At 45.4% G+C, this 14834-nt stretch overlaps 1 protein-coding gene across 1 annotated transcript in view; it reads left to right on the top strand.

Annotated features, from left to right (window-relative positions):
- The window catches only part of ARFGEF2 (ADP ribosylation factor guanine nucleotide exchange factor 2), a 114393-nt gene that overhangs the window by 21046 nt on the left and 78513 nt on the right, over positions 1 to 14834 (top strand). The window contains exons 4-6 of the mRNA XM_025399489.1: positions 7147 to 7293; positions 8841 to 9020; positions 9688 to 9922. Coding sequence (XP_025255274.1) covers positions 7147 to 7293; positions 8841 to 9020; positions 9688 to 9922 — 562 coding nt within the window. The remainder of the gene's footprint in view (positions 1 to 7146; positions 7294 to 8840; positions 9021 to 9687; positions 9923 to 14834) is intronic.

Genomic DNA, 14834 nt, shown 5'->3' with positions numbered 1-14834 from the left:
TGGTTTCTTCTTACAGGGCACTAATCCTGTCATGAGGGCCCTACCCTCATGACTGCATCTAAGCCTGATTATTTCCCAAAGGCCCAGTCTCCTAATACCATCACATTGCAGGGTTAAGGCTTCAACATACGAATTTTAGGGGGACACAAACTCTCAGTCCGTAACAACAGCTATGCCTATCGTTTATTATCTGTGGCTGCCTTCCTGCTACTGTGACCTAGCGGAGTAGCTGTAATGGAGACCAAATGACCCGCAGAGCCTAAACATTTAGTATGTGGCCCTTTATGGAAAAAGGTTGCCGCTCTTAACTGGCCCCTGCTCTTAACTGTAACCATGTGGTTCTGGTCTGTTTAATAATAGAAATTGTTTGTTTCTGGAACTCCTTGTATCTGTGTATGATTTCAAATGGAAACACTGACACCCTGCCTTATTTCAGCCCACTGCAAATCTTTAGTCTTATGGGGTATGGTTATCTCTCTTTTTAGTATGGAAGTTCTGGTTGGGTGCAGTGGCTCACGCCTGTAATCCTAGCACCTTGAGGCAAGAGGATCACTTGAGGCCAGGTATTTGAGAACAGCCTGTACAACATAGTGAGACCCCATCTCTACAAAGTAAAGTAAAAATAAAAAGTTAACTGGGCTGCGCGGTGCACACCTTTAGTCCTCTTACTCAGAAGGTAGAGGCAGGAGAATTGCTTGGGCCCAGGAGGTTGAGGCTGCAGTGAGCCATGATGGTAACACCTAACTCCAGCCTGAGTGACAAAGCAGGACCCTGTCTCTTAAAAAAAAGAAAAAGAAAAAAACACAGAAAGGAATGGAAGTTCTCTGAGATGTAATAGGTATACTAGAATTTCTTTGTTTAGTATACAAAATGAATCATCCTTTTTATGACATGAGAAAGTGACTCGGTGCTCCCTGGGCTACTGAATGGAAAAAATGTGCTTCCCCTTGGTGGCTGCCCTTGCCAAGCCTGTTTGACTGGCTTTTCCCAGTGTGGGTAAGGTAACCTCTGTCTTGGAAGTAGAGGGGCAATACCTGGGGGTAAAGTTTGGTTTGGGCAGAATTGAAACCAGCTGCAGATACATCCGTGCTGTGCCCTGCCATTCTTTGAGCTTGGCGCAGCAGTAGGAGTGGCAGAGGTGCTTTTGGGATTGATTTGCCATAAGCACAGTTAACCCAGGCTCCCTCTCCACTGGGAGAAGCCTGGAGACTTCCCCTGTGTCTTGCTTCTACCAAGTGATAAAGATTCTGTCTTCCCTTCCTCCAACATTTGGTCTGCTACACACTTCCCCACAGTCAGGGCTAAGTGTACAGAGGGTTAAGGTCAGTCATGTCTAAGCTAGTAAGTGGTCTCCAAGTTTTTCTGGTAATATATCAATTTTATATGTGTGTGTATATATATATATATATATATTTTTTTTTTTTTTTTTGAGAGAGGGTCTCAGGTTTCATTCTGTCAGGCTGGAGTGCAGTGGCATGATCAGGCTCACTGTAAGCCCTACTTCCCCAAGCTCAGGTGATCCTCCCACCTCAACTTCCCGGGTAGCTGGGACCACATGCTAATTTTTCTATTTTTTGTAAAGGCAAGGTTTTGCCATGTTGTCCAGACTGGTCCTGAACTCCTGAGCTTAAGCCTACCTCGGCTTCCCAAGGTGTTAGGATTACAGGTGTGAGCCACTGTGCCCAGTCAGTTTTCCTTTTTTTTTTTTTTTTTTAGAGACAGGGTCTTACTCTTTTGCCCAGACTAGAGTGCAGTGGCTTGATCATAGGTCACTGCAGCCTCAAACTCCTGGACTCATGCTGTCCTCCCACCTCAGCCTCCGGAGTAGCTGGGACTACAGGTATGTGCCACCACAGCCAGCTAGTTATTTTTTTTACTTTTTGTAGAGACCTGGGTCTCACTTTGTTGCCCAGGCTGGTCTTGAACTCCCGGCCTCAAGTGAATAATAAAACCATTTTTGAGGATATCCTCCCAATATATTCATATTTCTTTAATTTAAAATTATAGGTTAGGGCCGGGTGCGGTAGCTCACTCCTGTAATCCCAGCAGTTTGGAAGGCCGAGACGGGTGGATTGCCTGAGCTCAGAAGTTCAGGTCCAGCCTGGGCAACATGGTGAGACCCTGTCTCTGCTAAAAATACTAAAAATTAGCTGGGTGTGGTAGCACGCACCTATAAGCCCAGCTACTCGGGAGGCTGAGGCAGGAGAATCACTTGAACCCAGGAGGTGGAGGTTGCAGTGAGCCAGGATTGTGCCACTGCACTCTGCCTCCAAAAAATAAAGTTAAGTTATGGGTTGGGCGTGATGGTTCACACCTATAATCTCAGTGCTTTGGGAGGCCAAAGTGTAAGGATTGCTTGAGCCCAGGAGTTTGAGACCAGCTTGAACAACATAGTGAGACCTCATTTCTACAAAAAAACTCTTTATTTACACATGTTACTGTTATTAAAGTATATATCTTGCCAGGCGCAGTGGTTCATGCCTCTAATCCCAGCACTTTGGGAGGCCGAGGCAGGCGAATTGCCTGAGCTCAGGAGTTAAAGACCAGCCTGGGCAACATGGGGAAACCCCGCCTCTACTAAAAATACAAAAAATTAGCCAGGCATAGTGGCATGCGCCTGTGGTTCCAACTACCCAGGAGGCTGAGGTGGGAGGATCACTTGAGCCTGGGAGGCAGAGGTTACAGTGAGCAGAGATCATGCCATTGCACTCCAGCCTGGGTGACAGAATGAGACCCCATCTCAAAATAAATAAGTAAATAAAGTACATATATTGTAAAGCATGCAAAAATATATCTCTGCAAAGGACAATTAGAAAAATATAAATAAAATTCTAACATTTTCTTTTTACATCCCAGTGAAGGCTACAGGAAACCATTAATCTAAGCTGCCCTGTTTATGCCACAAACATTATCTTTTAGCTCTCATTTTCAGAAAACTTTAGATTTTTTAAATGCACATCGAAAAATCAATTTTTTAATTATATAAGTTGTACATGACTACATTTTCTGTTAAAAAGTTTTTAGAACTTTACAGATAAAATGAAGTTCCTTGGGCCACCAGCCCCAAACCCAATTGCCTGTTTAAGTGTATAATTTTCTCTTCTCTTCTCTCTTCTTTTTTTTTTTTTTTCAATAAATGATATCACTTTTACAAGTTTCTCTGTAGCTTTTTACATTCAACACTATTATTAGGCTCTAGCTATATTGCTCCATGTGGATCTAGTGCATTTCTTTTGACTGGCATATGGTGTGTCATGCCACCATTTCATCTATCGCTCCCGTGTATGGAGGCATTCACACACAGGGTTACAGTGAACATCTCTGTGCAAGCCTCCTTGGAGACATGCCTCAGTTTCTGTGGTCAGAGGTGACTCTTTGGATTCCTATCACTGAGGCAAAATAAATAGAACCAACTTCAGAAGAGAGTGGCCGGGCGTGGTGGCTCAAGCCTGTAATCCCAGCACTTTGGGAGGCCGAGACGGGCGGATCACGAGGTCAGGAGATCGAGACCATCCCAACATGGGCTAACATGGTGAAACCCCGTCTCCACTAAAAAATACAAAAAACTAGCCGGGCGAGGTGGCAGGCGCCTGTAGTCCCAGCTACTCGGGAGGCTGAGGCAGGAGAATGGCGTGAACCCGGGAGGCGGAGCTTGCAGTGAGCTGAGATCCGACCACTGCACTCCAGCCTGGGCGACAGAACGAGACTCCGTCTCAAAAAAAAAAAAAAAAAAGAAGAGACCAGTGAGGTAGAAGATTTAATTTGTACCAAATATATTCATTCATGTGAGTGGGATAACTTGTAATATAGCTTACTTACTGCAACCTCTGTTTATTACTAAGTATGTCCTATTCTGTACCAACAAACCAACCATATAGCATTTTCCTTCATGCAGTGAGTCCTATAAAGGCCTGTTTTTTTTTTTTGTTTTTTTTTTTTGAGACGGAGTCTCGCACTGTGTCACCCAGGCTGGAGTGCAGTGGCGCGATCTCGGCTCACTGCAAGCTCCGCCTCCCAGGTTCACGCCATTCTCCTGCCTCAGCCTCCGAGTAGCTGGGACTACAGGCGCCCGCCACCACGCCCGGCTAGTTTTTTTTGTATTTTTAGTAGAGACGGGGTTTCACCATGTTAGCCCGGATGGTCTCAATCTCCTGACCTCGTGATCCACCCGCCTCGGCCTCCCAAAGTGCTGGGATTACAGGCTTGAGCCACCGCGCCCGGCCAAAGGCCTGTTATAGTGGATTATATTGTCATCATCTTCCCCTCCATGGCAGAATGTCCCTGTGCAAGCCCTGATTCATGTGTCAGTGGGCCAGCTGCCCAGAGGCCTCCCTCCGTGTCCCTCTTCCCACCGCTCATGGCGTTAGCAAGGAACAAGGTGGGGACATCTACCTGGGGGACAGTGGGAGATAGGGGGCAGTATCTACAAGTCACACACGGCCCTACAGGTCCCAGTTAGAACTTTGAGCTTTGGTGTGCTTCCCTGGAGAATGTAGACTCTATGAGAAAAATAATTACATTTGTCTTACTGCTGTATCCCCAGTGCCCAGAACAGGGTCTGTCACAGAGAAGGATGAGAAAGCAGAACCAGAGATCCACAGGATACAGGAACTCTTCTTTCTCCTGGCCTTATCTCCCTGCGCAGATGAGGGGGGAAGTCATACTTAAAACTCTTTCTGATTTGAAGGGTAATGTGCCCCTTAAGAAGTCTATAGAGGGGAGGATACTTTCTGTCCTTTTCATACTTTAGTTAAAGTACAAAAGTAGTAATCCATGTCCAGCTTGCTTTGTGGCATCAGTATTGGAGCCCACTTTTCAGCATTCACACTTGAGGAGTTCCTAGACCACCCCACTTGCAATCCAGTGCACAAAACAGACTTGAGTCTGTTAGGTGTAAGAACAAGCAATGTCAAAACCAGAGCTCATTTTCCAGGTAGACAGCCCTGCCCTCCTAGGAAGCCTGCACCAGCAGCAGCAATGTGAGGGGTGAGGTAAAGGGCATCTGGACTTGACCTTCACAGGCGACACCCTCCACCTGGAGATTTGGGGGTTGGACTTGAGCAGCAGAGTGTGCGCAGGCCTCTCTCCTGCTCCTTCAGTTGCTCCATCCAGTAGTATTGCATTTCTACTCTCAGCCACTCTCTCAATCCATTTTTCTTTCTGCTTATTGAGTGGTCACACTTCACTAGCTAAGGAAGGGGAAAAGCCATTGAGAAACAGTGTCGGACCTCTGCAGAGTGGCCAGTCTTCCTCCCACAGTGGTGGCTGCTCTATAGATAACCTCAGGACCCTGAGTCCCCCTGGTATGGGCAGAAGCATGTGACCAGCTAGAAGCCAAAAGGAGAAAGAACAGAACAGCAATTGTAGGAGTCTTCACCAAGTCACTGGAGGCAGAGAATGCCTTAGAGTTCACATGTATACGTGCCAGATGAGTGATTCTTTTATCTAATCAACCATCAATATAACCTGGATAGCTTGGAGAAAAACACTGATCTCTGGGCTCCACCTGGAAGTTCTGCTTCAGTAGGTCTGGGTTGGAGTCCAGGAACCTGTGTTTTTATTGAGCTCCCTCAGGTGATTTTGTTTCTCAGCCAGGCTTAGAAATCATCCTCCTAGGCCGGGCGCGGTGGCTCAAGCCTGTAATCCCAGCACTTTGGGAGGCCGAGATGGGCGGATCACAAGGTCAGGAGATCAAGACCATCCTGGCTAACACGGTGAAACCCCGTCTCTACTAAAAAATACAAAAAATCTAGCCGGGCGAGGTGGCAGGCGCCTGTAGTCCCAGCTACTCGGGAGGCTGAGGCTGGAGAATGGCGTAAACCCGGGAGGCGGAGCTTGCAGTGAGCTGAGATCCGGCCACTGCACTCCAGCCTGGGCGACAGAGGGAGACTCCGCCTCAAAAAAAAAAAAAAAAAAAAAAAAAAAAAAAAACATCCTCCTGCTGACCTTTGAGGTTCCTTCCAGCTCTGTCCTCCATGCTGACATCCCAGTTGTGGGTGAGGTGGCACAGACCGATCTGTAACCTCTCAGAGAGGGCAGGTTCCAAGCAGCTGCTCGTGGGTGAAACACACTACTGTTGATGTAAGTGTGAAATGCAGTTATTTTTATGCAGATGAAGTTTTTACTTTAATTTTTGGAAAATACACTGACACGATTCAACATTGAAAAAAATGAAAAGATGTACTACAGAGTGTCTTAGTCCCACCCCGGCTCACAGCTACTTAGTTCTCCTCCCTCAAGCAATTATGTAATTAGTTTCTTAGGTATCTTTCCATTGAAAGAAGATACATATTCACACACACACACATATATATATATATATATAAACAACTTTTTGAGATAAAATTAACGTGCATACAATTCATCCATTTAAAGTGTAATTCAAGCCAGGCGCAGTGGCTCACATCTGTAATCCCAACACTTTGAGATTACAGGCAGGAGGATCGCTTGAGCCCAAGAGTTCAGGACCAATCTGAGCAACATAGGAAGACCCCGTCTCTACAAAGAATAAAGAAAAATTAGACTAGCTTGGTGGCATGTGCCTGTGGTCCCAGCTACTCAAGAGGCTGAGGTAGGAGGATTACTTGAGCCTGGGAGGTGGAGGCTTCAGTGAGCCATGGCCGTACCACTTCACTCCAGCCTAGGTAACAGAGTGAGACCCTGTATCAAAAAAAAAATATATACACACACACACACACACACAATTTCGTGATTTTTAGTTTATTGACAGAGTTGTGCAACCATTACCACAACCCAACTTTAGACCAATTTTATATTATCATTGACAATCATTCCCTATGTCTCCCTACGCCACCCCCCTAACTCTAGACAACCACTAATCTTCTCTCTGTCTTGAGTATGTATAGCTTTTAACTCCTCAGGTTTGTAGAGATGGTTGCATACTGGGGAGCGCTCTGTACCTTGCATTTTTCATCGGACACTGTGTCTCCATTGCAGGCATCTTTTGCTGTCAGGTGACAGGACGAGGGTTGTGGTCACAGAGTGGTTATGCCTGCCTGGCTCCTGGGGAGCAGAGGACTCTGTAGGAACTGGAAGTGCCTCTCTTTTGCTGTTGTGGGCTGCCACAGAAGGCCTCAGTCCTGGCCAAGCAGAAATTTATAATCTCTGTTCTTTCTCTCTATTTAGAAACTCATCGCATATGGGCACATCACTGGCAACGCCCCCGACAGTGGAGCCCCTGGGAAGCGGCTGATCGACAGAATTGTTGAAACCATTTGCAATTGTTTTCAGGGCCCTCAGACCGATGAAGGGGTTCAGTTACAAATAATTAAGGTATACCTATTTGTTTGCCTGTCTGGTTTTTAAATTAGAAAGCAAGTCCCTGTGGGAATCTGGATTTCTAATTTACCATGTGTTGTCTCAGGTGGTGCTGAGGTGGAACAGAAAAATTTAAGCATCACTTAGATCTTTTGTTAGGTGTCAGAATTTATTAGCATGAACTGAGACAAGAAAAATGGAACCAGGTGTGTTTTCAAAGTAAACCTTTCAGCTAATAACAATGTAAATTGCTTGTGAACTAAATTGTCTTGAAATCCTCTGGTTAACCCTGGATTCCCAGTCTGTATTTCTCAGTGGGTCTTTGTTGATATTCTTATCTCTGACTTGCCTCTGCCCTACTTCCCTGTTCGATTTCTGCTGCCAAGAATGGTTTGGCACAGATAGTACCATCTGCTTGTCTGAGAAAAGGATCAGGACGGGTGTAGCCAAGGATCCAAATCTTAAGTCCTGAAAGTATTAGTTATGAGGGGAGGGCTCCATGCTGGATAAACCTTTCTTAAAGCTCTCTTGAAAACCCACCAGGGGCCGGGTGCGGTGGCTCAAGCCTGTAATCCCAGCACTTTGGGAGGCCGAGACGGGCGGATCACGAGGTCAGGAGATCGAGACCATCCTGGCTAACACGGTGAAACCCCGTCTCTACTAAAAAATACAAAAAACTAGCCAGGCGACATGGCGGGCGCCTGTAGTCCCAGCTATTCGGGAGGCTGAGGCAGGAGAATGGCGTGAACCCGGGAGGCGGAGCTTGCAGTGAGCTGAGATCCGGCCACTGCACTCCAGCCTGGGCGACAGAGCCAGACTCCGTCTCAAAAAAAAAAAAAAAAAAAAGAAAACCCACCAGGGAATTGGGAAACTGACCACCATCGAAACATGTATTTTCTGATTAATCTGGGTGAGATCACTTTGGAGTGTTATATGTCCTGAGATAATTGTCGTATTATTCATTGTAGGTTTTTCAATCAGTATTAAATAAAATTCAGAAGTTTGGCTTTTTTTTTTTTTTTTTTTGAGGCAGTCTTGCTCTGTCGCCCAGGCCGGGGTGCAGTGGTGCAATCTCGGCTCACTGCAGACTCCACCTCACAGGTTCAAGCAGTTCTTGTTCCTCATCCTCCCGAGTAGCTGGGACTACAGGCATGTGCCACCACTCCTGGATTATTTTTATATTTTTAGTAGAGATGGGGTTTCACCATGTTGGCCAGGCTGGTCTTGAACTCCTGACCTCAAGTGAACCACCCTGCCTGGCTAGAAGTTTGACTTTTTAAAAAGTAAGCCAGTAGAAAGTCTGCTTCAACACAATTTATTCGTTTCCAGTGATTTGGATTTCATAGAACTGTTCATTGTTTTTCAACTAACAGCCATAGGAGTTGGCTCTTGATAATAATCATCTAGTTTAATTTGCAGAGCCATCTTACAATTTATTTAAAAAAACACACACATACACACAAAAGGAAAACAAAACCAGACCCTGTAGAAAAGTGTGGCCATAGGAGGGCAGGAAGGTGATGTGCGTTCCTGATGGTGAAGGTCGCGGATTTCTGTTTTAGGCTCTTCTGACCGCAGTGACTTCCCCACACATTGAAATTCATGAGGGTACTATCCTGCAGACGGTGAGGACATGTTACAATATCTATTTGGCCAGCAAAAATCTCATCAATCAAACCACTGCCAAGGCTACCCTTACTCAGATGCTCAACGTCATTTTCACCCGCATGGAAAACCAAGTGGTGAGTGACAGCACTTACGTGCTAGGGGCAAGACATCATTGCTCTCAGAACTCTCATGTGTGACCTTGGTGCCTGTGAAGATTTGCTAGCATTTTAAAGGTACTCCTTCTGCCTGTGGATTCTCTGTACTGTGCTTTTGTTCTTGCTTTCAACGTCAGAGAAACTAACGGGTTTTGAAATTTGTGTTCAGAATTTGTTTGGAGATTGTCAAAAGAATTTATTTCCTTTTAAATATGTTATCCTTGTGGCTGGACTTCTTTCTTTTTTTTTTGGAGAGAGGGTCTTGTTCTGTCGCCCAAGCTGGAGTGCACTGGCATGATCACGGCTCACTGCAGGCTTGACCTTCCCAGCTCAAGAAATCTTCCCACCTCAAGCAATCTTCCCACCTCAACCTCCCAAGTAGGTGGGACTACAGGCATGTCCCACCACACCCAGCTAATTTTTTTATTTTCTGTAGGGACAGAGTTTCACCATGTTGCCCAGGCTGGTCTCGAACTCCTGGGCTCAAGAATTCCTGCTGCCTCAGCCTTCCAAAGTGCTGAAATTATAGGCGTTAACCACTGCGCCCAGCCCAGGAAATTTTTTAAGTAATAGACTGGCATAATTTTTCTTCCTTACCAAAATGCTGAGACTATTTAGATTGTATCCCTCTTTTGTTGCCTTTTAGTTGCAGGAGGCCAGAGAACTGGAAAAACCAATCCAGTCAAAACCCCAGTCCCCTGTGATCCAAGCTGCAGCAGTATCCCCAAAGTTCATTCGTTTGAAGCACAGTCAGGCACAAAGCAAACCAACAACTCCCGAAAAAACAGATTTAACCAACGGTGAACATGCCAGGAGTGATTCTGGAAAAGTAAGCACAGAAAATGGAGATGCGCCCAGAGAAAGAGGCTCATCACTGTCAGGTACGGGCTGATACGGTATGGCTTTTTTTCCAAGTGTGAGAGGGAATCAGCCTGTGTGAGGGGCGGAGGAAGCATATGTCATAACATCTGCAGGAAACCTCTGATAACAGCTTGTCTCTTTCTGGGTCTTTCCCTTTGCTTTTCTCTTAGGGAACACAACCAGCGAGGCATGATGTTGAGTGTCCCATTGTCAGCTGTGCTGTTTTCTCTAACTAGTACTGGGATGTATCTAGCTGCTACTTCTTCATTTCAGCCTCAGTGCAGCAGGTTCAGGTTGGGACACTTACCTTTCAGTAGTTAATTGATTGGGTGATTAGTTACTCAGTGTCCACAGGAGGACAAGGGCTTTGATTCTGATGTCTACACTGGATCTCCGTGCCTTGCCAAGTGCCACTCATAGATATCCGTGGAAGGAGCCAGAAGGTAGCAGGTGGATGGATGGATAGACATGCTCAGATAGCTTTGTTTTCTTCTTCTGGTGACCATGTACATCACTTGTTTTTGTTGGGTTTTTAAGTGAGAGGCTAACCGACACCTGATTATATTCTCAAAGTAAATGAAATACTAGATTGAGTTGTTATGATACGTCTAACTGTTCATATCTCTCTCTGGGCAGTTTGTAGGAACCAGATCCAAAATTGGTATTTTTTCAGGAATTTCCTTTCCCAAGTGATTCTGTCAAATGCTTCTTCACTCAAGCAGGTTGTTCTATACAAAATATCTGACCTGTCTTCATAACTGATCTAATTTCTTCTTCAGCCACATTGCTGATAATGATTTCTGTTGGTAGTATGTTCCCTACTGGAGTGCACATATTTGAGCAGGTTTTATTCCTTTATAATTTAACAGACTGCTTGATGTACATGAGAACAGACCAAGTGTTGTTGCTGGAATGTTGTTCAGTATTCGTTTACTCAAGGAAAGCACAAAAGAAAAAATTGCCACCAAGAATGGTGTTTGTCTCAGGGTGAGCGCGGAGTTGCCATCTACTTACTTCTGCTGTCGAGAGTCCTAAGGAAGGTGCTCAGCATCCCCTGGCCCACCCTCTGTGTCTGTCGTCATCTTTGCCTTTGTAACTCTCTAGGAAAAGGACCAGGTTTTTACTGTAACCCTTATTAAGGTATAATCAGTCAATAAATGTTAATATTTAAATGCACTGTAATAAGCATAGCTGTGCAGATATAAAACCAAGTCTCTATGAGCTGCATAAAAGTGCTTCCACTTTAGCCCATTTTCTGTACAGCAGCCAAAGTGATCTCTTAAAAGCATGAATTAGAACATGACCCCTGCTCAAACCCCTTTGATAATTCCCCATCCTGTACCATTCTGACTGAAATCTATGCCCTGTCCTCGTAGCTTATACCTCTCTTTCTCTTTTTTGCTACACAATTCACAGGTGCCCTTTCTGGTTATTGAAAGGCTGTGCTTGTTTCTGCCTGAGTGCCATTGCACTTACTGTCCCTTCCCTGCCTCTGAACCCCCTGTATCTTCAGGTCTCTCAGTTCAGACTGAGAGAGGCTTCCCTGATCAACTTCTGTAGCTCCTCGTCATATCTGTCCCATTATCTTTTATTTTTTCCATAGTACTTACAATACCTGAAATTACTGAAGGGTTCTGTTCACTTGTTCCTGGACTGAAACCTAGGCTGCCCTGCTCACCACTATATTCCCAACACCTAGAATGGTGCCTGGCACACGCAGCAGACATTGAGCAAATACATTTTTTGAATGAATGGGGAGAAAATGTTATTGCTAGAATACAGTTTTGCAGAAACACAGTAACTTGAAGTTCTGTTCTAACAAAGAGAAAATAATTTACAGTTAGCATGTTGCTGTGGATTTTGTGGCCAATACTTGGTGCATCCTATGAGATTTTTACAGGAACATGGGAATCAGATTGCCTGGGAGAAGCAAACCCCAGACCTGCAAATAGTGGGTCAGAATGGAGGTGTGCTGTAACCTTTAAAAAGAGCAAGTAGACTGGGCGCCATGTCACACACCTGTATTCCCAGTTACTTGGGAGGTTGAGGCAAGAGGATCACTTGAGGTCAGGAGTTTGAGGCTGCAGTGTGTCTGTGAATAGCCTTCTGTGCTCCAGCCTGGGCAAAAAAGCAAGACCCTGTCTCTCAATAAATAAACACCCTATCTCTAAATCAGTCAGTCAATCTTAAAGGAGCAAATGACTTCCAGTTCTCAGGACTAGGCTCTAAAGAAAGAACAGGTCCTTCAGAAGAGGGAGTTGAACAAGGCAGACAAGAGAGACAAGTACCCAGGGCTGGAGTCCAGGCCTCAAGTACCAGTGAAAGGCCTGAGCTCTAGTGCCTCTGTGGCTATTATTTTTACATATTACTAAAGTGTGCGGATGTTGGACACAACCATGGGGCTCTCCCACAGACTGTCCTGTAGTAATCACCGTCACATAGCTAACTGTAATGGACACTCACTGTACTGCTGACTCGGCATTCAACATAATGTTTTCCAGTTTAATTAACTGGGAACCCCTCCACAGCCTTCCTGGGGTAATTTGCCTCCCATGTTATTTGTGTAGATGAAGATAATTCACCAGTAGACCTGAACATCTGTGGTGGCTCATGCCTCCAATCCCAGCACTTTGTAAGGCCAAGGCAGGCAGATTACTTGAGGCCAGGAGTTAAAGTTTGTTTTTAGGATTCAGACTTTTAACTCCCAACATCAGACATCAGTGTGTGTACATTTTTACAGATTCTATGTAGAATTACCTATGTGTTTGTGGATTTCTTAACTCACCTTTTGCATTTTTTTTTTTTTTTTGAGACTGAGTCTCGCTCTCTTGCCCAGGCTGTAGTGCAGTGGTGAGATCTCGGCTCACTGCAACCTCCGCCTCCCAGGTTCAAGCGATTCCCCTGCCTCAGCCTCCTGAGTAGCTGGGACCACAGGCTCACACCACCACGTCTGGCTAACTTTGTATTTTTTAGTAAAAACAGAGTTTCACCATGTTGGCCAGGCTGGTCTCGAACTCCTGACCTCGAGTGATCCACCCATCTCGGCCTCCCAAAGTGATGGGTTTACAGGCATGAGCCACCGCGCCCAACCAGGATCTTTGTTTTAGACGGCGATATGTTCCAAATGCCTGGAACTGTGCGGGACACATAGACACTCAGTTTGTTGACTGAATGAATCTTACTGCCTCACCATCCCTCATGCTCCCTATTTAACTGGACAGAGAACTCAGACTCCTCCCATTTTTTCCTCATTATTCTTAGCATGTGACTTCTATCCTTAGGGTCATCTATGGCTCAGGATCCTGTCGTTTTGTTCCAGGTAGGAAGAAAGAGGAAGAGGTAGGACTAAAGAACTCTGCCAGCTGAGTCACTCCTCTAAAGAGGAGTCTTCTGGAACTTGTTGCCACCCCTGATAACTTACGCTTACCCCTCATTGGCTATAACTTCATCACATGATCACCCTTTCTGCAAGAAAGGCTGAGAAATGTAGGCACATTCCCTCCCAAAACAAAATTCAGGATCTGTTAGGAAGGATATGAGTTAGGGAACTGGCAGTGCCTACCAGAGAGTGTTCTCCAGCTGGCTAGAGAGGGAATGGCAGCAAGGTTTCTCCTGTGTGAACCTAGTCAAGGTGGCCCTCTTATTTTGCTTCAGGATGGAGTCTGAAACAGGTAGGGTCTGGTGCCTAATCAGTAATGGTGGTGACATCCCAGGGAACCAGCAGAACCTGTGTTTTTTGAGTAGATTCTTTGTACCTTTCAAAGATTTGATTTGATTTGCTTATCGAACACTTTCACAGCATGCTTGAAACCTAGATACAACGGACTTAGTAGTGGTTATCACAACATCCAGAAAAGACTCTTCTGAGACCTATCCAGGGCTGTCAGGTCAGCAAGGGAAGCAGTCCACGGTTCCTGGGTGGAGTCTTCTGCTTTGGAGCTTCTATTGGGGTTTTTCCTTAGCAGCTCCCTCTTCAGGAACCTTCTGCCAGTGTTCGGGCTCTCTGACTCTCCTTAGCCCTTCCTGGCCTGAGAATGTTTTGATTTTGCGTAAGTGCTATTATGGATCCTGCCTATTAAGGAATATGAGTTATATACTCTATCCCTCCAAAAAATGTTGCTCTTGATGCTGTTTAAATGGAAAAACTGCCATGAGGGAAAGAGGAGATCCGTGCTGACGTGGAATTTTGTTTTTCTCCTTAGGAATGAAAGATAGTGAAGGTTTTAACTAACTGAAACTACTTGTAGTGTGATTCGTTGGAAATTTTCATTATGGATTTAGTCTGCAGGGCCAGGCAGGTAACAGAAATGAGCAGGCTTCTATCATGAGGACAAGCACCTACATATAAACACACAGGCCTAATAAAAAGTAGCATTTGAGAGCTCACTTTTTTCAGGCACTGTTTTAAATGCTTTGTGTGTATCATTCTCACAGGGCTTTGTTTACTGGTAAGGAAACTGAGGCTTTGGGAGGTTAAGTAACTTAAGTCCCCACAGTGGGAAGTGGCAGAGCAGGGACCTGGATCAGACATGCAGGCTCCATGCTGAGTTCACTTCTACAAGGGAACATTTTTTCTCTGATGTTCTTAAAACACCCTGCCCAGTCAGCCTCCTATTTGCTCTTGACAGACATGTTACTTTCCTGCTTACTGTATAGTAACAACACTGGTCCAAGTGTGATGGTGCCTCGCATTTGGCCCCAGGGGAAGGGAGTTGATTGGGAGTGGTGAGGACTGAGGCAACAAGGTATCAGCTGAGTTCGTGCCCTGGCTGAAGAGGGCAGCCTCACCTGGTTCCAGCCAGTTGTGGCCCAGTGTTGCCACAGAGTTGGGTTTTTTAAATAGAAGCCCTTTCTGGTTTTTGTGAGTAGTCTCGTGGTTTTTAAACGTTGGCAGCTAATTCAAGTTTTGAAAAGCAGCAGATAGGCTAAGCA

Source organism: Theropithecus gelada, chromosome 10 (assembly GCF_003255815.1).
Source record: "Theropithecus gelada isolate Dixy chromosome 10, Tgel_1.0, whole genome shotgun sequence".
Taxonomy (NCBI): domain Eukaryota; kingdom Metazoa; phylum Chordata; class Mammalia; order Primates; family Cercopithecidae; genus Theropithecus; species Theropithecus gelada.
The sequence above is the reverse complement of the archived record's forward strand: the minus strand, read 5'-3'. Positions and strand labels throughout refer to the sequence as shown.